The 23,218-nt window shown below is 44.0% G+C and overlaps 1 protein-coding gene across 1 annotated transcript in view; it reads left to right on the top strand.

Annotated features, from left to right (window-relative positions):
- LOC138520104 (uncharacterized) overlaps nt 1-23,218 on the top strand; it is a 251,860-nt gene that overhangs the window by 110,036 nt on the left and 118,606 nt on the right. Inside the window, exons 4-8 of the mRNA XM_069632614.1 lie at nt 4,986-5,115; nt 11,986-12,036; nt 19,419-19,460; nt 20,861-20,902; nt 21,783-21,804. Coding sequence (XP_069488715.1) covers nt 4,986-5,115; nt 11,986-12,036; nt 19,419-19,460; nt 20,861-20,902; nt 21,783-21,804 — 287 coding nt within the window. The remainder of the gene's footprint in view (nt 1-4,985; nt 5,116-11,985; nt 12,037-19,418; nt 19,461-20,860; nt 20,903-21,782; nt 21,805-23,218) is intronic.

Genomic DNA, 23,218 nt, shown 5'->3' with positions numbered 1-23,218 from the left:
AAATTTCTTAGAGAAGCGGATAAGAAGCTGAAAATCTCTCTTACTTGCGATACTTGAAATTCCCAGCAACTTCTTACATTAGGCAAAACTGGAAGTCTTAGTTCTTTGTTTGTCTTTTTTCCAACATGCACTGGTAGTTCAATTAGATTGTCTTTAAAATGTTCTTTCTTGTCTTTTCAAAACTTTTCAAACTATTTATAATTATCTTGAGTCTTTGAATCCTTGAAGAAAGAGGAAACACGTGATAACTGCACACGCAGGTTATTTCCATTAAAATTATCGATGAACTTCACATAGAAATCTTCCTGGTTGAAGAACACGCGCAAACGGATGAAGACGCGCGATCAAAATAATCCACACGCGCAAAAAATCCACACGCGCAATAATTCACACGCGCAATAGTCCACACGCGCAATAATGTTCTCCTGCGAGACACGCGAAATAAGAACACCCGCGCTATTGAGTTCAAACGCAACGAAGTGATTCTCACGCGCAAAATCACTCGCGATGGAAAAAACACACGCGCACTCACATGGCACGCGACGAACAGATTCTCGCGCTTTGTACCCCCGCGCTAAAAATCACACGCGCTTTGTATTTCACACGCGCTTTGTACACCCGCGCTACAAATCACACGCGCTCTGTATTTCACACGCGCTTTGTATTTCACACGCGCTTTGTACACTCGCGCTAAAAATCACACGCGCTTTGTATTTCACACGCGCTTTGTATTTCACACGCGCTTTGTATTTCACACGCGCTTTGTAGTTCTCACGCAGCGTATAGCTTTTCGCGCAAAGGATCACCCGCGCAATAAAACACACGCGCGTTTAAAATGGCACGAGACCAACCTCTACTCGCGCTCGGAATACACACGCTAGAAAGCACGCGCTCACTTGAATACGCACGCGACAGTCAAAATCTCGCGCTAAGGAACACCGCACTGGAAACACAAGCGCACTCCGATAGTTCAATAGTTTTAGTAGAAACACTACTTTTAACGAATTTTCAAGGAGACTGTTATTAAGATGAACAGATTTACAGTAAAAATAAAGTCACTTATCTCCTGAGCGAATTCACAAAGATTTCCTGCTTTTCCTATCTTCAAAACGAATTCCTGCCAGCTGAAGACTTCTCCTGAACCCCCAAGAAAGTAGCCGCTCAACTGCTGAGATCTGAAGGATAAAATCCACCAGGCCTAATACTAAAGCAGGAGCAGCCACTGAACACGTCCTCTCAGATGGGGTTTTGATGATGAAAGGCACAGAGTGACAGTTTAGAATGTTCATTGTTGTTCAGCATTGTCTTCTAGCCAATCAGAGCTGTCACTGTGAGGCTCCATCTTGTCTTGGGTCAGAACCAGGATTCTGAATCAACAAGTTAAGGCCTAACCAACTATAATGGAAAACTTCCCACCCACACAAAGCTAATCTGAAAAGGATAATAATAAAAAGGAAACTTGAATAAGAGAAGGAAACCTGACAGATGGAACTTCATAATAGAATGCTATCAATGCATTGCTTAATGCACTAATTAGCACTTGATATTTATTCCAATGATCCTTGACACTTTTTTATTAACATTACAATAAGAATATCTTGTACAGACTTTTCATGAAAGGTAAATGCACATGTGATGTAATCAGTGATGTCATAAATGACATTTGTGATGTCATCTTTGATGTCCTGGGTGTTAGTCTTAGCAGTGCACGGTGGTGGCGCGAGTTATGGTTGCTTAGCTTACCATAACTGGCGAATTTCAGGGGTTTTTCGGTTTTACTTTGAACTATAATGTCCCTTTAACAAAGTTTTTTCACTGAGTATATATATATATATATATATATATATATATATATATATATATATATGTCCTGGGATAGCCTTGCAAACCAGCCTGTATTAAGAATGGAAATATTACAACACAGTTTGAAGTGCCATGAAACTTTATCCTATGTAATGTTGACCACCAAAAAATATACGAGGGACTGTAACTTAATATTGGATGTGGGGAATACAACGTGATGCACACTGGGTGTATTCCAATATCCAGAATATGACCCACAAACATTAATACTCCTCTTTAAATTTTCATCTTTCATATCTCCATTATTTAGAATTTTAATATGCGAAAAGTCGATCACTTCATCTAATTAACAACAAGAATAAGCACAGAGTGGGTCTCAACTGTGGTTGCTTAACTCATACCAATATGGTGGTATGTCAGGCGCAGAAGAGTTAGAGTCCACACATTGGGCTACAGCGAACGCTAAGAGACACACGTGCCCACGACGTGAAGGGTCATCAGGAATGAGATACAGTGTTTTCCATGTTTTTCATCCGGGGAATAGATTGAAAAGGAATATGAGTCGCAGGGGAACATGACCATATTGGAAAAACTGGCAATACACATGTGTCGAAGCTTGAAGAGCCGAGGTAAGGCTCCCGAAGTTAGACCGTATGTACACTGTTGTGTAGCATGATAATGGGCCTCATTACGACCCAGGCGGTAAGTTACCGCCTGGGCCGTGACTTTACCACCATGGCGTAAACTACGTTTACGCCATGGTGGTTGGCGGACTTACCGCCCCATTCCGAGGTTGGCGGGGGCGGTAAGTCCCCAATCCCCATTTACCCTTCCCCATTCCCATTTTTGCCCCATGGGGCATAATGGGAGTGGGGAAGGCGTTAATTACGCCACCGTAAATTACGGTGGCGTAATTAACTCCATGGTCACTTAGCGCCATGGTTTTTAACACCTGCTAAAAGCAGGTGTTAAAAGCGCCATGGCGCTAAGGGACCTCGTAATTGGCGGTAAGGGGTCGGCGCAGCTAACGCTGGCGTAAACCCCTTACCGCCAGGGTCGTAATGAGGCCCAATGTGTGGTGTGGAGCTCACTAAATGGCGGCATACCAGCGGTCTTAACAACCATTAGAGTTGAAAGAACCCTTTATTTTTTCGTAGAAAGATACAACTGGGTTTCCATAGCAGTCTCAAAGAAGTTGGGTACACTGATAAATGTGGAAGAACAGAACATACCCCTAGGATGGGAACTTATGGGGAACTCTACCCTTAGAAAGTAGGTAAGTCTCTCCAGTGTATCAGTGAGTTTCCTGCATGAGAATGGGACCTGAATATAACAGCTGTATTACAACCACGTGTTTCCTTTTGTAGTTAATTTTCCCTGTCAAGGACTACTGCTACAATAATTGTATTTGAAGCAGCAAGATATATGCATTGAGAAAGGTGGTCTTTTCGGGGGTGATCAAGAGTTGGGTTTTTATTTGCAACCATTCCACTGGTGTCACCAATGTTTAGGGGTGGCACGGTTACATATATGCACCAGGATATTAATGAATGACCACAGTGTACAAGTCTGTAAACTAGAAGTGATGAATTCCTAGAGAATGAAAATAGGTGGACTAAGTATACATCAATATGTAGTCTATAAACCCAGTGGCATGGTTATTAGGCAAAATGGAGGTGGACTCTATATACTGTACACAAGTGTAAAATCAGACAATTTCCGAAACTGGACCTCCTATATGTTTTTTGTGTCTGCAGAAGTCCACTCCTGAAGAAGGGGTTCATTACCCCGAAACAAGTAGAGCATAAAGGGCTTGTATTTGAACATGTGAAAGAACAAAAAGAAGACGATTGTTATAGAATGTAAAAACGTGTTGTTTGATTTTGAATTGTGTGCATATGAAATGTATAATTTTTGTAAGAAGTCTTTGGCTGTCTCATCAGCATTTAAGTGTGCAGGGGGCGGGAGTTTGGCCACTATTTATTGCTATTTCTGTCACGGCTCCAAGTTAGGGCTGAAATTACTCCCCTGCACCCATATAAGTATTTATTTACTGTTATTGAAGCATTGTCAAACGTATTTGGTGTGCACACATTTATCGCAGTAGACTTGTTAAAAAGTGCTCTGTACCTATGCTGGAACACAAGTACCCTGAACATGAACTGCTTATGCTGCCCTTGAAATGCCACGTGTTTCTTATTCTGATTCCTGTAAGGATGAAAGGACTGTAAGGGAGTACCCTTATTTAATGCGTGTCAAGACACGTGAAAGCTCTTAATTTAGTTCGTTCCAACGTGGCCCAATCAAGCCTCTGCCTAAGGACCCTGAAATCCCATATGATGGCTGTGCTCCCACATGTAATCTTTTGAATGAATTGTCTTTCCTTGTAGTGACACACTGGAGTGCTGGCTCAGATGCAGAACATCTGCAGTGCACCTTTGGATATGATATTTTATTTATATCGCGCCTACAAACAAGTGTTTCAAGGCGCGACGAGGCAGGGGAAGGGAACAAGGGGGAAAAGAAAACGATCTTACTAGGCCCCGTGACAAATGAAAGCCAAGATATTTGGCTGTCACAGACGTGTACTAGAGGCCTACTGAACCAAGGGCAGCTCAAACTCCCCTTTCAGTTCACCGAGGGACCTCCACATGTTTATAATAAAGAGGGGGTGCAGCCCTGACAAAAGGCCTGACCCCTCATCAGACAAACTGGAACATGCCCTTCAAAGGTAAACATTTGGATTCAGTCTTTTTCTTTCCAAAGGCCTGGAGTTTAGGCCTTCAAATGAGAGAATGCAGATGAGGACCTTCACGCAGGTCGAGATGGAAATGAAATGTAGTGCAAGCATTCCAGACACCCCATCCAGCCTAAATAGGGCACACCTGCAGGGATAAGTCAGTTAAGGATGGTTGCAAACCTGTGAAAATTGCACACACTCACCACCCAACCTAACTCCCAAATGCCTATTCAGTAACAGTAGCTCTAGAGACCTCCACCAAACGGTGACCCCTTTGGGTGAAGCAATTTGCCACCTTAAGGATTCACGCTGGGGGTTTGGGTAAAAGGTCCCTCTGGGACCTGACTATTAGACACGCAGAAGAACGCACGTGCAACTGTTCTCAGGGAGTGTTAAGTGTTCATGGATAAATAATCATTGCGTTGTTGTTTAACTTTCCCAGAGATCAGATCTTCATATCAAATGCCGGAGAGCATTTGGACTCGCGGTTCAGAGATGAGGAGGTGCATGGCTTCATGGAGGGGCCAGTGAATGCGGAGGTGAAGAGCCAAGATGGGGTGCAAGACTTCCAGGTAGGCTTACCATCCCAAAATCTGCCACAGCAGCACACTAACCTACAATCGCTCATCAACACTACGCAAACATCAAACCTGTACCAACACTATATTAACACAATGTCCAGCCCAGCCGGTGCAGCGATATTGCTGCGGATTAAGTACATAAACTGCTGATCAGTGGGAAGTTCATTCAATATAAAGCTGTACCTCAACACTTTACATTTGCATCAGGAGCATTAGACGTCGTGACGTCGCTATCAAACACACGGGTAAGGAACGGATCAGTATATAACGTGTCTGACTACGGTTGATATAGACTGTTAGTTGGTAGTTTTTGATGACGATTAGGGTTACAATAACAGATATAGGGAGGAATGCACACTAAGAGAGATTTAAGAATTGAATCACTCATGATCTTCCTGCCGCCAGACCCGTGATTTTACCGGCACCCGCGAATCGGCAATTACCGAGTCATGCCGAGGTCGCCGGACCCGGTAATTGCCCATTTGCGGGTGACGGCCATAAGAGACTCCCCATCCCCATTCGGCCCCATAGGGCTGAACGGGAATGGGGAGCTCGGATGTACTGGCACCGTTCATAACGGTGCCGGTGCATCCACGAGTTGTGCTCGCCGGTGCCACACTGCCCACTAGGTCGGACATGGCGGGCAGAGCGAGACCGTGAGCACAACTCGTAGTATGGCGGTACGGTAGCAACGGTGCCTGTAGCTATACCGGTGCCGTTGTTGCCTTACCGCCATACTTGTAATGAGGCCCAACGTCACTTATGGTTGCAATTACAATGAATGCATATCATTGCTTTCTTCACGTGAAATGTTTGAAGATGTGTTTTCACTATGTGTACCCATTGGTTTTGATAACCGCTACGTTCTTCAAAAATAATTGTATTTTTTGGTGTTTCATTATTTGTACGGATATATGTTGTAATTTATACACGAACCTCTGGCATTGTGATTGCAATTGCGTGTGGTGAGTGTGGGATTACATTATGGTTTCCTGTGACCTGATTTATATTGGGTGTGGTGCCATTAATACGGCTTATACTCTTGTTTCGACACTGTGAGCTTTGATCTAACTGTGATTGCAAATATTGACTGACCGTCTACTGATCAGAGGAGCATTGTAGGCCCTGATAAAGGATGATCTTTAGTACGAAACGCATTGGCATGTTCTGCATCTGCACTCAATCTCCAACAAATAAAATATTACAAAAAACGTGTAAATTAAAAGGGATCAAGAATTTTCCTATGCATGAAATTTCATGAAGGATTCCCAATTTAACCTGGATCGTTGAATTACTTCACGCAACCATAGAGTGGAAATTAGGGTGTGCAGCCCACACCGAAGGCTTCTAAGCATAGGTCTCTTTATTTCTCTAATCGTTTAGCGTTCCCGGCACAGAGGCACGACTCAGTGGGCCTGCACCCCACTCGCATATATTATAGGTTGGATGAAGTTGTCTTTAAGATATTTAAATCCGAGCACAACTCAACAAGCGGTGCCAACTCCCGATACTCACAATTATAGTTAATTCATTATTACATTCTGAGTTATCACACTCCATGGTTGTGCTTTACTTGTATAGGCCACCTAGTGTCTATTAACAGTCCAAGGACCATTGTAGGCACAGTCAACAGCAGCCCCAGGGAATGTGCCAGCCCTATGAAGGAAGAATTGGAGAGTTCTACTAAGTAGCAACTTTTGTAAATATGGCCAAAAAGTATATTCTGGAACAATTCTGCCCTTGTTTTTGATCAAAACTGACTATATTTTACAGACGGTGATTTTGTGGAGTTTCCTGCCCAATGTTTATAAAAGGAGAAAGAACTTTTGCAATTTAGAGTGTCTTCTGGCACAGAGTGTAGACAGGTGCAGCAGATCAGGAACATCACCTGCTAATCCCCACAGTACTACTAAACCAGTAGTGATCCCATTCATATGGGTGCAGCAGACACAGTCTGTCATGTATGTCTTCTAAGCCTCTTATGGTAAGGAGGGGTTTGAGCTGATAAGCAAAACAACAATAGCACAAAGCCCCCAAAATAAAAAAGTCCAATAAAAAATTAAGCTTTTTACCTGAACAATAAGAATTGTAATTAACTCATTAAAAACCCACCCCTGCAATTGCAACCTGGTGTATAATAGCATTCTGGGTATATGAGCTGGGGTGCTCAGGCAGCCAATTGTCACAAGTGTCAATGTGAAAAATCAACTTCCGAGGCACCAGTGGTCCAGGGATGAATATCGATGTATAAACTTTAAATCAGCCCCACACCTCTAGTACACCAGACGGGATCTGAACAGATTGGAAACACAAGAAAATTCTAAACATCCTTGTCCAATTTTGCTAACGTGGACGGAACGGCAGGCTTATCTCCGAAAGGTTGTGGATCATTGCTTAGTTGCAACACAGCGAAAATATATTCATCACCCAATGATAAAAGGAACTGTCCAGTCAAGGTTCTATACAAATATCTACTTTATTATTATCATAACAGGCAATCCTAGCACACTATAAAATACAACCCACCCTGTAAAGGACAGACAGTTTGAAAGAAAGAAAAGGGATGCACTCTGGATACTGACAGGAAGGTAGTTGGTATAGTAATGAATCACAATAATTCAAGGATACTTGGTTTCAACACAAAGGGAACAATGGGTTGTAAAATGTCACTCTGGGCCTTCGGAGACAGGGTGACAGAACCGCAATGTACCTTGTGCTGCAGGAGTTCCTGGTGCGCGACAGGGTCGAGTCAGTTTTCGGGCCCTTTGCAGCTTATCAACAGAGTTCAAGATGGGGGCAGCTGCGGGTATCAGGCGGCAGGCAGTTTGGGGAGGGAGGCTGGACGTGCAGCTGAAGGCTTCCCTACACATCATCTCAGGGTCAGGAATCGTTGTCTCAGTGCTGGTTGACGTTTCTGAAACACTGGTCGAAGCGTCTCACACGGCTTTAGTGTCTGCGGCGTAACAACAGTCAGAGGTGTAGTCAGTTGCAGCTCGAGGGACTCGACTGGCTCGAAAATGTCCTTCAAGGCAGATGCCGATAGATGCTTGTCAATGCACTCCTACTAGCGTCTTCACTGTGCTTGTGTCATCATTTAATGTGGATGGCCCAAAGCTAAGCAGAGTGTTGCAGGCAGCTGTCTTGTGCTTGATTTGGTTCAAACAAAATGGGCCACAGGCTAAACCTACTTAATGAACCAATCATGGGTCCCACCAACAATCTCCTGTATGCATGAGGTCATAATCAGAAAAGGTAAAGGGGTGAAAACATGTCATACTAAGTTCCACCCATCTTCCTGTCTGTTGTGGATGAAAGGGTCCCTCTGGTTAATGGAGCTCTCTGTGGTTCCTGATTTAAGCGGCAGGTGTCTCTTGAAGCTGCACCGAGACCAGACTTTCTGGCTCCACCGAACCACATACTTGCACCTTCTGAATGGGGCCCCCCTTTGGGGATGACGACTGTAAACACGCAAACCCAGGCATGGGATTTCACTGTCAATCAGCTGGCATTAGGTTGACACAGTGCATATGAAAGGGTGTTGGTGTAGCCTGTCTCCTTTGTTAGCCTCTGCAGCCAGACCCCATGTGGGCCTGTTTGAATTAATCTGAGTAGTTTGTGCATGCTGCCACCGGCTACAGTGTTCAACAAAAGGACATGGCAGATCCATTGATCCTTTGTTAGTTAATTAGGCTGGGCAAGGCCGGGGGAAGGTTTGCCCCATCCCCCTTTCTGAAGATGCATTGTGTACTCCACCTGTCAGATCCCAACTAAATATGACAGGGGGGACTGCACTTGTAGGCTGTGTCCAATCAGAATACATGGGTCTATGCGTATGCGGTGAGCATAGGAAAATGTGTGCTGATTAGCCCCACACATTTTCCCGAGTTTCATCTACCATCATTCAATTACATTTAAAATGTTTAAAAAAATCCCAGCTGAGCGCACACCCACTGTGCGGATGGCCGGATTCCTCAAAGTCAATGTTCAAGAAAGTGTCTTGACCGTGAGGTGTCTTATAAGGAAAAAGTCAAAAAGGGGGCCTTAAAAGTCAATTTAGTTCCAAAAGTGGACCAGGAGGACAGGACAATTTCACAGTACCTTACTCTTGGCTGTATCAAGCTGATCTTCTACGTGTTCTCCTGTGATCGAGCCAGTGTCAAGGTAGGCGAGTCATACTGATCCAGTTGCAAGTCCCCATTGAGTAGACATCTAGATGGGCTCAGTTTGGATTTAGCCGGTGCTCAAGATGAAGCGAGTTGATGAGTACCAGAAGGTTGAGTTGGTGATCGAGTCAGGTGGAAACAAGGTTTCCTCTGGGTTGAGTCAGACAATCACACAATGGCTTCCAGCAGGTAGAATTGGTGGTCAGATGGAGTAGAGGTTCTGTCGAATTGATGCATTGCTTGAAATGTGGTGGGTCAGATGCTTCCTCAAAGGTGAGCCAGTATTCGAGTCAAGGTGGCATCATTATTATTGGTGTGAGATGGCTTCAAGATGGCTCAAAGAAGCAGGTAAGGAGCTTCAAGTTTTTGGTGCATCAAAAACAGCACTGCAGGTTCTGCGTCGGTTCAAAGGTCATCGAGCATGGCTCAAAGTGGCCCAAAGTTCTATTGGATGGTATAACAGGATTGCAACTACTCTTGGATTTCCTAGATCCTGGTAGTCCCAGTCAAGGGGCTTGAGGGAAGAGTGGGCCCTTATGTTGCATTCCCACTTCAGGGAACCTGGCTTGCACCTCCAGGGATTTCTTCCCCGCCAGTGACAGAGCCCCATTTTCAGTGCAGCCACAGGGAGGCCTTCATCCAACAACAGTTACCCACACTGTTGCCTGGGGAAGTTTAGGGGACAGAGCTCTCCACTGCCTTTAATGCCTTTGGTCTTTAACTCCCTGGCAGAGGGCCTTGGGATAGATGACATCTCCAACAGAGGGCCAGGTGAATTCCTCTAGTTCATCTTAGTCCAGAAATGAACCAAGCAATAAGTGGTACCCCTCTCCTTATTTAAGGGGAAATTCCCGATGGGGATTGGTCCACGCCAAGCCTGCTGTACGTAATTCAATCCCTGTTGTTGTAACAAGCGCCCCCTGCCTCGTGACATCGCAGCCAGAGTACCTTGTTCGCGAGAAATGGAGGGGAAGGAAAGTGAAGAGAATCCTAACAGAAAGCAAGGCAGTGAGACCCTTCTCCAACTTACCTTCCCGCTCTGGCTACTCAACCCCTTTCTCATGCCTGCTAGCTTCAACTGAGCTCTAGTCCTCAGCAACCTGGGGTGAGGTCGGTTGTTTGTTACTCGTGCTGCCTCTTCAGCAGTGTTGCGAGGAGGCTTCAGGGGGACAGGTGTGTCTCTTTCTGCTGGAGAATCAAAGGGAACCATCCTGGCTATTGTTCCAAAGGTGGGTGGTTGAGACAGCAAGCCTGGACACCAATACACAACTGTCCTCTTATGGTGAAGCCCTGCTCCCAGAACTTACACCAGTGTGATATAACATTGATGTGAGTGTGTAATTGTTAGCAGTCACCATACCACAACCAGGCATGCCTTATATTTGAAGATGTAGGTGCCACCAGGCGTACAATTATCAGAATTTAGATCCTAGTTGCAGATGCTTAAAATGGCACCTCTGCCTGCAGGGACATTGTGTCCCACCAGCTGTTATGGATGCACAGGTGATATTTTAATATCCTCTCTGCCACTTACGGAGCCGGGCGATGGGGTGCCTGTCAGCTGTTTCAGCAATGGCACATGTGCGCATGATAATTGTGGCATGGGTTATTGATAATGATGTGTTATTTATATAGTGCCTTAACCCAAAGCGCTTTACAGAGCACATATTTATATACAATATCACCCAACCAAAATTAGCACTCATTTATCAACCTCAGAAGGATGAAAGGCTGACTTGTCCTTTCCGGGATTCTATCCTGCTACCTGCAGATCACAGCAGCGAGCGCTCAACCCGCTGAGCTATCTTGAAGGGGCATCTGTTTCTTCCTTTCAGAAGAAGAATTACCTGCATTCCTTTATTTTATTAAGAATCAGAAAAGCTAGGGCTTTTTCGCACTCACTATAATGTCACAATCGTTCACTTTTACAGCAACTGATCCTGTTAAATTACATTGCCACTTTATTAAAATGCGTTCATGTCGGTCCCAGCTAGCGCACTCATTTAAGTTTTGGAAAGATATGGGAATCAAATTCCTAAAATGGAAATTGGGACTGCATGAGGTGGTGTGGAGTTCACACAGCTCAGTCATTATCCAATGTGGGATTTCCTTTTAAGGCAGAGACACTTGCCTCAATGTAAATCAGATATAAATTGATCAGTCAATAACTACATCGTAATGACCATTTGTCTGCTAAACATTATGTGTACCAGGGAATAAATACCCAGCGTTCAAACATTCATGCTCCTGCAGAATTTCTGGGCTATTAAGATACCCAAGCATGCTAGAATATTGCCTGGTAGAAATCAATGGGCCTCATAAATTGGCTGGTGCCTAATTAATATGGCAATAATTACATATACCAGCACGTTTCTGCACCAGCCAACTATGAGTTGGGCGGTGGGGTAGAGGAATTACCTCATGCTGAGAGCTGAGATAATTCCAACACCCTACTGGCAAAAATTGTCAGTGTTACAAGTGCCGGTATTAGCGCCCAAGTCCCCCATGGAGCCCTGTGGGACTCCATGGAATAGGGACTAACGCCGCCTACCGGCACTCATAATCCAGCGGTAATACCACCAGATAGAGTTCTGCTAATGATTTACCATTTGCTGGTTTCCTGTGGGATTTCCCGCCAGGATACCGGCAGCCTCATAATGAGCCTCATTAATGACTTGTCCTCTTTCTTTTCTTACAGGAAGTACTAATCGAAGAGCTCAATCACATTTCGATGCATCTAACACTAAAGGTATGTCCCGCAGGCCGAGTGGTGTGAATGTGCCCAAACGTTTAACGCCCAGTTTTAATGCCCAGTTTAATCCCGTTAGGATGACACCCTGCTTGTCCTGAGTCGAATTCAGAAGTTGTCTTGTGTATAAGTGAACTTCATCCCCATGATAAAATAAGTCTACCCCCTTGATTTAAAAATGGTTCATTCCAGTGTGTACATCAAATCGATCGCCATAGGTACTAACTAAAGGGTTCACTTAAGTGTTTCTCTTAGGATAGAGCTTAGTTAGTAAATTAGTAAAAATAGTAAATTATGGGCTATGCAAGCAGGGCATTGCTAATAAAACATAATACACCTCATTACGAGTTGTGGTAAAAGGGTGGCAGTACTTCAGTTACAAGCTCTTTCTTTGGTGGTAAAAGAATTAGGGCTTCTTTCACTGCACCGCAAAATTCTGTGTGTGGGGCTGAAACAAAAATTGGAGGTTAATCCTCCCTTTTACCTTGATACATTTGCCATGTGGAACTACTGATCACGGTAAAGCCCCTAAAAATCGTTATTGAGTTCTATGAACTTCTAAAATATGGATTTACACCACCATAGCACCACTCGTAACCCTGTGGTAATGCCAAGAGACCAAGCGGCAGTATCGGTAATTGATTTGAGGGTTAAATCAGTGGATTTACTTCAATTTACTGCCAACTTGTAATGGGGGCCTTAATTTCTCTCTAACTCTCTCTCCCTTTTTCTCTCGCACGTGCATCAACGCACGCACAAACACAGACACACACATGCGTGCACTCACACAAACAAACACATACACACACACACACACGCACACACTCCTTTCCTATTTATTTAGTCTGCTGGATTTGCTTCCGTGTGATGTGTTATTTGGCTCCGTTTTTTATGCGGAATGGTAATTGTGCAAACATTTGGAGGGATGTTATGACGATCAGAAAATGTTAATTCTGCTCCTGCTGAAAGAACATTGAAATGTTGGTTTCCCTTAAAAGACAGATTCATTCTAATGAATTTGAACAACTCCCTCCTCGCACATTTGCCTCAATATTGAGGTTGGCTTCCATTTCCGGTGGCCACCCTTCATGGAAGACAGAACAGGGGAGGCCGACATGAAGCATTGCCATGTCAGACAGCTGTTTTTACTCACTTTGGTATTTTGAGCTGATGGAATTTGCTTTTCACACTTTCTTGACTCCAGGGATTTGCAAAGTAATACAAAATGTGGCATGCATGGATAAAGAGAATTTAGTTTTATTGCATCATTAATCAGGTGACGTCCACTCAGGGTAATTTAACAACTCACTCCAAACACCTGAACTGAGGAGTCACACCATCTAATCTTTGATTCTCTGGCCGCGGCGGACAAACCTCAGATACATGTTGCATTACATTAAAATAGCTGATGGCAGCATGTACAAAGGGTAACCTGATCAATACTACCCATTTAATTCTAACCAACATTTCTGTTTTGTATTTTACATTCCTTTTGTACACTGGGTATGTTTTCCATAGTGGAGTAACATGAATCGAAGGGTAAAAAAAAACTTTGAGTAAGTTTATAATTTTATTCTGTTCACACCATGCCACATTTTCATTCCTTTTTATGGTGTAGAGGAGTGGCGGGAAAGCATCTTGCGTTACTGCCAGTTCCTTCCTCTTTGATTCACAAATGGTCCAACATTTGCGCCGGCATGGATGTTCATGCCGGCACCAATACTGGACATCACCTGCTTAATGCACCAACAAAAAGCAGCTGGAACCCAAGAGGATACGTTGTAAACGCTGCCTGCCATCCTCAAGGATTTCATTGGCCCTCATTACGACCTTGGCGTAGGACCATGGTGCAATTTGCACCATGGTCCATGGCGCTAAGCTGCCAACTCCGCCATGGGGGTTGGCGGACTTACCGCCCCATTCCGAGGTTGGCGGGGCGGTAAGTCCCCAATCCCCATTTACCCTTCCCCATTCCCATTCCTGGCCCCATAGGGCATAATGGGAGTGGGGAAGGCGTTAATTACGCCACCGTAAATTACGGTGGCGTAATTAACAACAAGGTCCCTTAGCGCCATGGATTTTAACGCCTGCTAAAAGCAGGCGTTAAAATCACCATGGCGCTAAGGGAACTCGTACTCAGGCGGTAAGGTACGCCATGGTTTACGCCGGCGTAAACCCCTTACCGCCTGGGTCCTAATGAGGGCCATTGTAATTGTGAACACTGCTTACCATGTACTCACAATTAAAAATAAACGCTGCCTGGCATGTGAGTGTGCCAGGCAGGGTTTGTGTGTAGGCCACCCTTTGCCCTGCACTTTTGCACTCCTCTGTGCAAATGATGAAAATTGGGGAGCGGGCTCCTGTGCAGGCCGAAGTGCATGTACCCGTTGCCGAATTTATGGGGAACTCGAAAATGAGCCACTGTAACTATTTTTCTGCAACACATACATGAATACCATTCTAACACAAGGGGGCAGTGTTGTGCAGGTCTTGCACCATTTTAAACTACTGGAAATGGAACACATTCGTCCAAATGCAATTGATGGATGTTTCTAGTCGGTGCTGTGCTTTAGGAGCTGTATCCAGTACAGGGGTTTCGGGGTGTCCTGCGTCTCTGCAGGGTTAGCATCCAGTGGTGGGATTGCAAAGTAGTGAGCCGTTCCTGAAGAGAGTAGAAATGGGACACCAGTGAAAGGGGTTGGGAGAAGATTTAAAAGTAAATGCCACTTCACGGAACACAGATGACCCGTTATGGTACAATGAGATGTAGGTGTTTCTATTGGTGTCAATGTCGGTCAAAACATATTCCTCCCCAGACTAATGCTCATCATGTCTGGCCTTATAAACCGTCCCTAAAATATCCTGGTGCATGCACTGAACTGACCCTAAAAGCAACCATTAGCTATTTGCTCAATTTCCCCGCAGAGCATTGTAGTAAGAAGGCAGATGCTGATCATTCATTGGGACATATCGCCATCTAGTGAGCTACATTGGAATAACGTGAAAGCGAAGCTATTTACAATTGAAGTAGCGCCTACAAACATTCAGCCTCATTACGAGTTTGCCTGTGATTTGCAGGTAAATTACCACCAAAATCATTTCCTGCTACCGCCACTCAGCCCTGTTGACTTACTACAGGATTGCGAGCTGTGGTAGGACGGTGCAATTCCCCATTTGTGTAGGACTGCATGGGGATTTGGGCAGATTTACCACAATCAGAGTCAATTTGACGATTATTGGAGCGAAAGTGGAGGATTCACCTCGAGCTCATAGCTGGAATCCTACACTTTTCTGTCAGGTCAGGATTGCCAAGTCCACAGGAGCCGCTGAATCCCACAGACCCTCTCTGATATGTTTCCTACTCAACCCTATTAGAAACTGCTAAGTCGCTAACCCCCGGGAAGTGAAAGGGCTATTGGATAAAATACAACATTAAAAACAGATCTTCTTCTGGTCTGGTAAGCTCACGTGAGATCTCCAGAAAGGATTCAAACACACAACAACGTTATTTTTTTCAAGGTTTCCTAGCCTTCCCCTAAAACCTAACCCCATCCCAAGGACCGTCTATTACCTGTTAACCTCTGCTTAAAGCTGGGAGTTCGGAATTTTAAATGCTTCCTTGTTTTTCTGGTTTCTCACTTTTTCTCTCAAATGCAAATTGAACACATATTCTCTATCCTAAATGTCTTACTGTCCCGAACTAGCTTATGATTAAAATAACTTTTTACATCTGTTAACTTTTATTGCTCCTTTGAATTCAAATTTAGTCTTGCTTGAATCTCAGCCTCATGTCTTTTCGCTTTAAAAATGCTGGGACGAGTTGGATCTTATCGCACTAATCTTCATTTTTTATTTGGGTTCACCCCACCAGCATGCACAGGAGGTAATGTTTCAATCCTGAGATTACTCAATTCGTTTTCTCTCTCTACGATGACCAGATGCAAACCATTCTCCCTCTCTTCTTTCACTCCGAAACCCTCCGGTGACTTCAGATGCGCGCTCCCCCGCTCTGCACAGTGCGCGCTCACCCTCGCTTCACAGTACGCGCATGGCTTCATTTACACAGTTTTACATAGTTTGTGCAGCGCCGGGAACAGTTTTACATTTAACCAACTTGCTCCCACCACCAAGGCTACCTCTTCCAACTGCCTGGGCTGATACCCCCACACACCAGAATTCCCTCACTCACACATCAACACTCTCGCCTCACAACATTCTCTCTGACCTCACGCATCCCAGACACCCATCAAAGCACTTTATAACATACCTCCCTACCTTACCCGACATAAAGACTCAAAGCACTCACTACAGTAATATCAAAACCAACCTTATTTAATATTTCATTCTTTCAGCAGTATGTTTGAGGCAAGACATTCATTCAGCAATATTAATTATGTCACGGAGCCCATGTTACAGGTCTGAGTGAAACGAGGGCCTTAACAAAGGCCTGCTGCCATGACCTGACCCCCGAAGAAAGTGGTATAGTTTCTAATATCCTTGAATGATTTCTGGGGAGCTAACAGATTTTTTTTTTTACATAGAGAAACAGTGCTCCGGCTGTTTCTCAAGTTTTAAAAAACTACAAAAGGAAATAACTGCCAGAAAAAACCAAGGAGTTCTTTCTCCATTTCCACGTTGGCCATTTGTGGAGTGACGGTAGTAGGGAGGTGAGCAGACAGAGGTTGGCAGTAGCTGTGGGGGAGCGCTGAGGTGGTACAGGGCATGGCTCTCTACAGGTGGGCTCCAGGGGGGACTCAGAGAGTGGGCAATATTGTGTGGTTACACCCACCTTCTGAGCTCCTTGATTGAGTTGGAGACCTCCCAGGCTCTAATGCATGCTAACGGGTGCCCCCGTAGCCATCGCAAATGCTGGTAGACCTTTGGATAAGCATTGACCGGCGATTTTCATTTAATAATGTTATTTCTGAAAGACAATTACCCTCTGCAGCCGATTAAGGTCGTATGTGGGTAGAACAATTTGAAGACACGTTGATACCATTCTTTTAGTTAGTTTACAAGGGTCTGCAGTTGAAAACAGGGCAGTTGTACTCAGTTTAGGGCGGTGCGTTTGAAGATCCCCAGTACATTTCATGGTTCTTTCTCCACTGGATAATAGGGATTGCCTCTCTTGCATTTGGTAAGTGTTGTGGTTTCAGACTAAGCTTGGCTGGATGGGCTGGAGCGAAATCCATTCCCCCTGCATGGCTCTGGATGGGTGTCTGGGTACCCGTATATTCTGTTGGATCTGGCTTGAGAGCAGGGCAGGCTATTTCTTCCCAGTATCATGTCAACCTTGGTCTCATTGGGTCAGAGCCTAAGTAGAATTGGAATAACAACCTCATTTGGATGTCTCTTACTTGGAACGAGTCCATGGGTCAAAGAGATATCAAAATCAATGCTATTGTTAGTCTATGCTGGAATTTGACACTTGAGCCCTTATACGCACACATGCCATTGTCTCTAAAGGTCGGTGCCTCAGTGTAGATGTTTTAACAATCCTATTTAGGTCATCCCTTGTGCTCTGGAGAATCATTACAGCTCTCATTTCTAATACCAATGAAACACACATTCTTATGACATCACAGACATTGCTTTTTAATATTGTAACAGAAACCGGGCTGGCGAATCAATTTAGGGTGATGGCGAGCAGAGAAATCTCAATTGTTGTCTTGCAAGTCAACAATCAAGCTGTCGCTGTTTGTCGTCACATGCAATTGATATGTGAGGCTGGTTTCTGAGACAGGTGGTTGGTAGTGTCTGTCGGGGTCAAGACCCTCTGAGGAGATCTTTCCCAATAGAGATCCCCCGCTGATTAGAAATAAACTAAAAGAGGCTTGGAGAGTCTTGCCAAATGATTATGGAGAGGCAAGGATTTCCAGCAGAGAACAATGTAGTGAGTTGGCATGAATAATTCTTGCAAAGAATGTAATGGTTAACAGTGATGGCCCTGACCCTTATGTCCTACAAGAGGCTGGGTGATCTACGGTGCTGAAGAGTTGACTATTCTATGGGTGATCTGGGGGGCTTGGTGTCAGGGCTGCAAGGATTTCATGGGGTCCAAACCGAAAACAGATCTTGCCCCTAGAATGAGAGGTTTAGAAAGTGACCTCTTAGGAGGCAAAAACATGTTGGTGTGGTATTTATGTATTCATCAGGAAATGTACTCAGTGATGTTGTTGTTGGCGGTGGAGGGAAAGACAACAGTGTAATATAAGATGGAGTAATTCGGGTTCTGTGCAGGGGCTTGGACAAGGTAGGGCCTGAGTGGGAAAACGCCACCCCGCCCCCCAAAGGAAATCTTTAAAAGCCAACTCAGCAGCGCTGCGTGGGCATTTGCAGATGTTAATGTCACAGCGGTGGGTAGCTTCAGGCCCCGCTAGTTCGATAATCCTGGCTACGCCTCTGGTTCTATGTGATAATGCCAGTGGGAAAATGCCCAAAGAAAAAAGCCATCAGCGACAATCGATTTTTGATTTTTGATTTTTACAGACGATAGCCTACTGCACCGCCCTCTATGGCCCTGACCCTTTCCCCCCTTGCACGACACCCCTTTCTGCAAACGGGGGTTGGCGCTTGAATGTCGCCTGCTGACAGGGCTGGAGAGCGGTATTATACAGTCCAATTACATAACCGATATTCTACCCCCATTATGTTTCCACATTGCCCTACATGGCCCCTGTCGGGAGGAAAGCAGAGGTGATCGATGGGGAGCAAGGGGGGGGCATGGTTTGGCACTAAATAAACATCTTTGTTTATTGGAGTTTTTAGGGAAAGTTGAATTTGTATTAAGTGATCAAACAGAATGATTGTTCTCTTTACATATTTGGTGATACACAAAGCAAATTAAAAATATATTTTTTGGACCTTACATGACTGAAATATTTCAATAAAGTTAAGTTACATATGCTGATCCAGGAGACTTTACGACTAGTTACAACTTGACCGAGCATCAAAGCGGGGCAGCACACTCTTTGCCTAGAAGCTTCCTTTATAGATATGCCACTTTGAAAACTGAATTTATTTACTGTTGGTGAAGTTTCTAAAATGCCCCACTCCCCAGCCCCTCAAGAAGTTCCTAAATAATGTTATGACAACTCTTAATGGCTCTCAGTGAGTTGCAATGTGAGCATTGAAAAATGGTCTGCGCTTGTGGACAGTAGAGATATCGACTTATAACAGGGGTCTGCAACCTTTGCCTCTCCAGATGTTCTGGACTACTACGCCCATGATCCTTTAACATTGTTTATGCTAGCTAAGGCAGATTGACTTTGTAGTCCAAAGCAGATGGGGAGCCAAATGTTCCAGTCTCCTCCCTCATACAATTGGCCATTGCCCAATTTATACTCAGAGTCATTGAGTTCTCTTTTTTTTACCCTGTGCAGAAGTTGAAGCTTCAGATTGAAGTGTGGAAACTACGGAAATGGGTGAGTGTGCTTGACATTTTTCTGTTTCATTGAGTAGGTGATCCCAGCTTTGAGCACCTAGTTTGCTGATCATCCTATTTGTTTGCTTTTGTCATGAGTCCGGACTCTTGCAGTGAGTCTCTAAATGGTGTGTCTGTGAGGGTCCTCAGCTCCGTATCTTGAAGGAAGGGTCAATCACTTCAACCTATTACATCCCAGCAGTTCCTAGCCTTTTTACCACATATTCTTCCAGTGCAGTATGTTTCACTGCTGTTTTCCTTTAACCAATGTATTAACGCTGCCATGACCAAGGGCTGTTGTGTGCGTTATAAATGTAAACAAATAAATAAATAAACGCAAAAACAAAAGGGACGGGTTCTGGGAAGGCAATATGGAAAGGGAGGCAAGGTGGGGTGGGTGGAGTTGAGTATGTCGAGGGGTGGGAAAGCGCGACATGTAGCGGGTCACTCTCTCACATTTTGCATTTTAAAAAAAGGTAATCCATCAGCAGTACAAACATCTGCATGATAAACTGTGAGATAAAAACATGCAGAACCCATTCCAGATCTAAAACATAGAGATTGGCAAAGCGGCTGGTGGGTAGATGTATGTTCTCCATGTGCAGACCTGTGCTGGTTGACTGTGCACTCTACTCCATGTTATGCAACCTCAAGGGTTTGCCTTCATGAATTGCCAGCTCTCGGGTCAGTGATCAATGAACAGTGTCTATAGAATGTAGCGTTGAGGCAGAGGTTGATCGGGAAATCAAGGGATTGAAACACATGCTCATTTTTCTGAAAGACACTGACCACTGGGAAAAAGCCATTAACCTCAGAATCTCCAATTTTACAATAGGACAGAGACCTCTGTTTGATTTACAAAGATATGAACCTGTAAGCAACCTGATAAAGCTTGTCAGTTTGATAAGAAAGCGTGTCGATTTCATAAGAACGCTTGTTGATTTGATAAGAAGGCCTGTCGATAAGGCTTGTGGATTTGATAAGAAAGCTTGTCGATTTGATAACAAAGCTTGTCGATTTGATAAGAAGGCTTGTCGATAAGGCTTGTGGATTTGATAAGAAAGCTTGTTGATTTGATGACAAAGCTTGTCGATTTGATAAAAAGGCTTGTCGATAAGGCTTGTGGATTTGATAAGAAAGCATGTCGATTTGATAACAAAGCTTGTCGATTTGATAAGAAGGCTTGTCGATAAGGCTTGTGGATTTGATAAGAAAGCTTGTTGATTTGATGACAAAGCTTGTCGATTTGATAAAAAGGCTTGTCGATAAGGCTTGTGGATTTGATAAGAAAGCTTGTCAATTTGATAAGAAAGCTCGTCGATTTGATGAAAAGGCTTGTCAATTTGACAGTAAGTGCCCAGGAAGACTCTGATCTGTGTTCTCACTTTTTTAACATTGCAGTTGGAAGAGGCGAGGAAGATGGCCAACTACCTAAAGCAAAGAGTGAGTTGGTGTGCAATGTGTGTCTTTTATCTGTTGTGTTATGTTTTGCTAGTCTATGTTATGTTACGGAGTGTATACCACACTCTACTGCCATGTGCCTGGTCTCTTAGGGCGCTGGTGAATCTGCATATATCGTCACTGATGGATCCACAGTTCCCAGTCTATAGCCTCAGGTGGCAGAAGGTGGTCAATCATATAAGAGGAGGCCTTTTTAAACCGCCCATATACCGTATTTCAGATTATGAGAATTCACTGTCAGGAACTATTGAACGCTTTGCTTATTTTCCAGTAATGATCAATTTGGCCGTCCATTTTTGCAGCATTCCATTTGTGAGGATATCCTGTGCGGCATACATGGCAACATAATGCATTCCATTGGGGAGACTCTAATGCAATCCCGGTTTAAGCTTTGCAATCTGCGTCTTGTGGTCCCGGTTTTCCCCATCATAAACTCTAGAACTGCAAGTCCCATAATGCAATGTTAAAACCAAGGACTGGAATATCGTCTCTTGAATGGAATGGATAATGTTGGCATGTATGATGAGCACTCCACCCATGGTCTTTAGCATGTGGAGCTATTGATCTTTGGGGCTTTCCTTCCATGGATATACCCTTCTAACACAACAAGGCACAGGCCTTGTCCAGTGCCCATCTATACAGGCTGAACATCAAACACTACCCTCCAAGTGCTCTCGGACTAATGGTTCAAAAGTTTCTCATGCACTCACAGAGAGTCTACACAGCAAACAAAACACACACGGTGCTTCCCAGTCCTCTGTCAAATCCCAAGAGATCCATTCCTAAAACGAATGATTCTTCTATTAATAACTAAGTATTGGTAACTAAATGATAACGATTATTGTATTTGTTTCTGTTGCAGTTGCAGGCGGCAATCGAACGAAGTGAGTTTCTGAATGTAATCAGTGTCTCATTTCTTTAGCTCTCATCAGTCTTCTAAAGACTCCTTCGCATTTTGATTGATCATCTCACACCTGCTGAGCACCAACCAGGAAGGTCACTAGTTTCCTCTGCTGGGTCATATTGTGAATGCTTCAGTTCTTTTGCTGCTAGCCTTTCCTCAAGTTCCAAAAGTGTGCATTCCCATGGAACCTGAGATACTTCATGGCTCAGACTAACTTTACCCATGTGTCCCGACAATGGACCTCATTACGAGTATGGCGGTGCAGGTATAAACAGTGGAAATGAGGCTGTAATTCTGTCACTGCCCTATTACCACAGCATTACTGCACAGCCGTACTGTAAGTTAGGTGGTAAGGTGGGGGGTTTACCGCCTACAAAAAGTTGGAGACAAATCATCCACCTTACTGCCAGAAATTGGTGAAAGTACCGCTGGTGGAATTACCACCGGTGGAATTAGTGGCAGTAATTTTGGTTGAAATCCCCATGGAGTCCTATGGACTGCGAACATGGGGATTAACACTGCCGTACCACCACTTGTAATATCGCAATAAAAATCCGCAGGTCCAAGGGGCTGTAATGGTAATCAAGGTATGCAGTAATTCATCAGATTTGCTGCTAAATTACCACCAAACTTGTAATGAGGCCAGATGTTCTCCATTATTTCCTCTAATTGCATTATTTTATGTATGTTTAAATTGAGCTAGCACCTCCCTAGGTGTTTCTGATTGACCACTTAATGACCTTGTTTACCAGTTAGGGAATTAGGGTTATTGGTCAGTCTTGACATGTTTTTTCAGGTGGCTAGTAGGATATGTTGAATTTTGAGCTATTCATGGTCTCATGCATGTGTCTTAGGTCTGGCACTGAAAAATATTATTCCTCTGGGAACTATTTCTTGAGTCAAGTAGGTTGTTGTATTTTCTGTGATTTGGATTGAACGTGGATGTTCGAAGATGGCCTGTGGTTCTGCAACCTGTGACTCGCCAGATGTTTTGGACCATGTCTCCCATGCTCCTTCACCATTGATAATGCTGGGTAGGGTGGATGGGAGGTGTAGTCCAAAAGATCTAGGGAGCCAAAGGTTGCAAACCTCTACCACAATGGTGGCATCATTGGATGGTCCAAAAGGCCTATCAAGAATGGAGTATGGAAGAAGATGGCAACATAGGGCCTATATAACTATAATACACAAAGTCACAAATAATTAATAACCATAAACAAATAGCTAATAACAATAAACATATGAAACACAGGTTTACTTCACATTAACACAAAAGCATGTAGTTGGGTTCATATGTAGATTATTAGATATAATAGCAAAGAACCAATAGGATTGCTAACAATTGTTATGAACTGTTTGTGACAACTCTACATAACTAATTGTATGGTATTACT

This window comes from Ambystoma mexicanum, chromosome 13 (genome assembly GCF_040938575.1).
Source record: "Ambystoma mexicanum isolate Mex_15411 chromosome 13, UKY_AmexF1_1, whole genome shotgun sequence".
Taxonomy (NCBI): domain Eukaryota; kingdom Metazoa; phylum Chordata; class Amphibia; order Caudata; family Ambystomatidae; genus Ambystoma; species Ambystoma mexicanum.
This window is presented reverse-complemented; position numbering and strand designations above follow the sequence as displayed.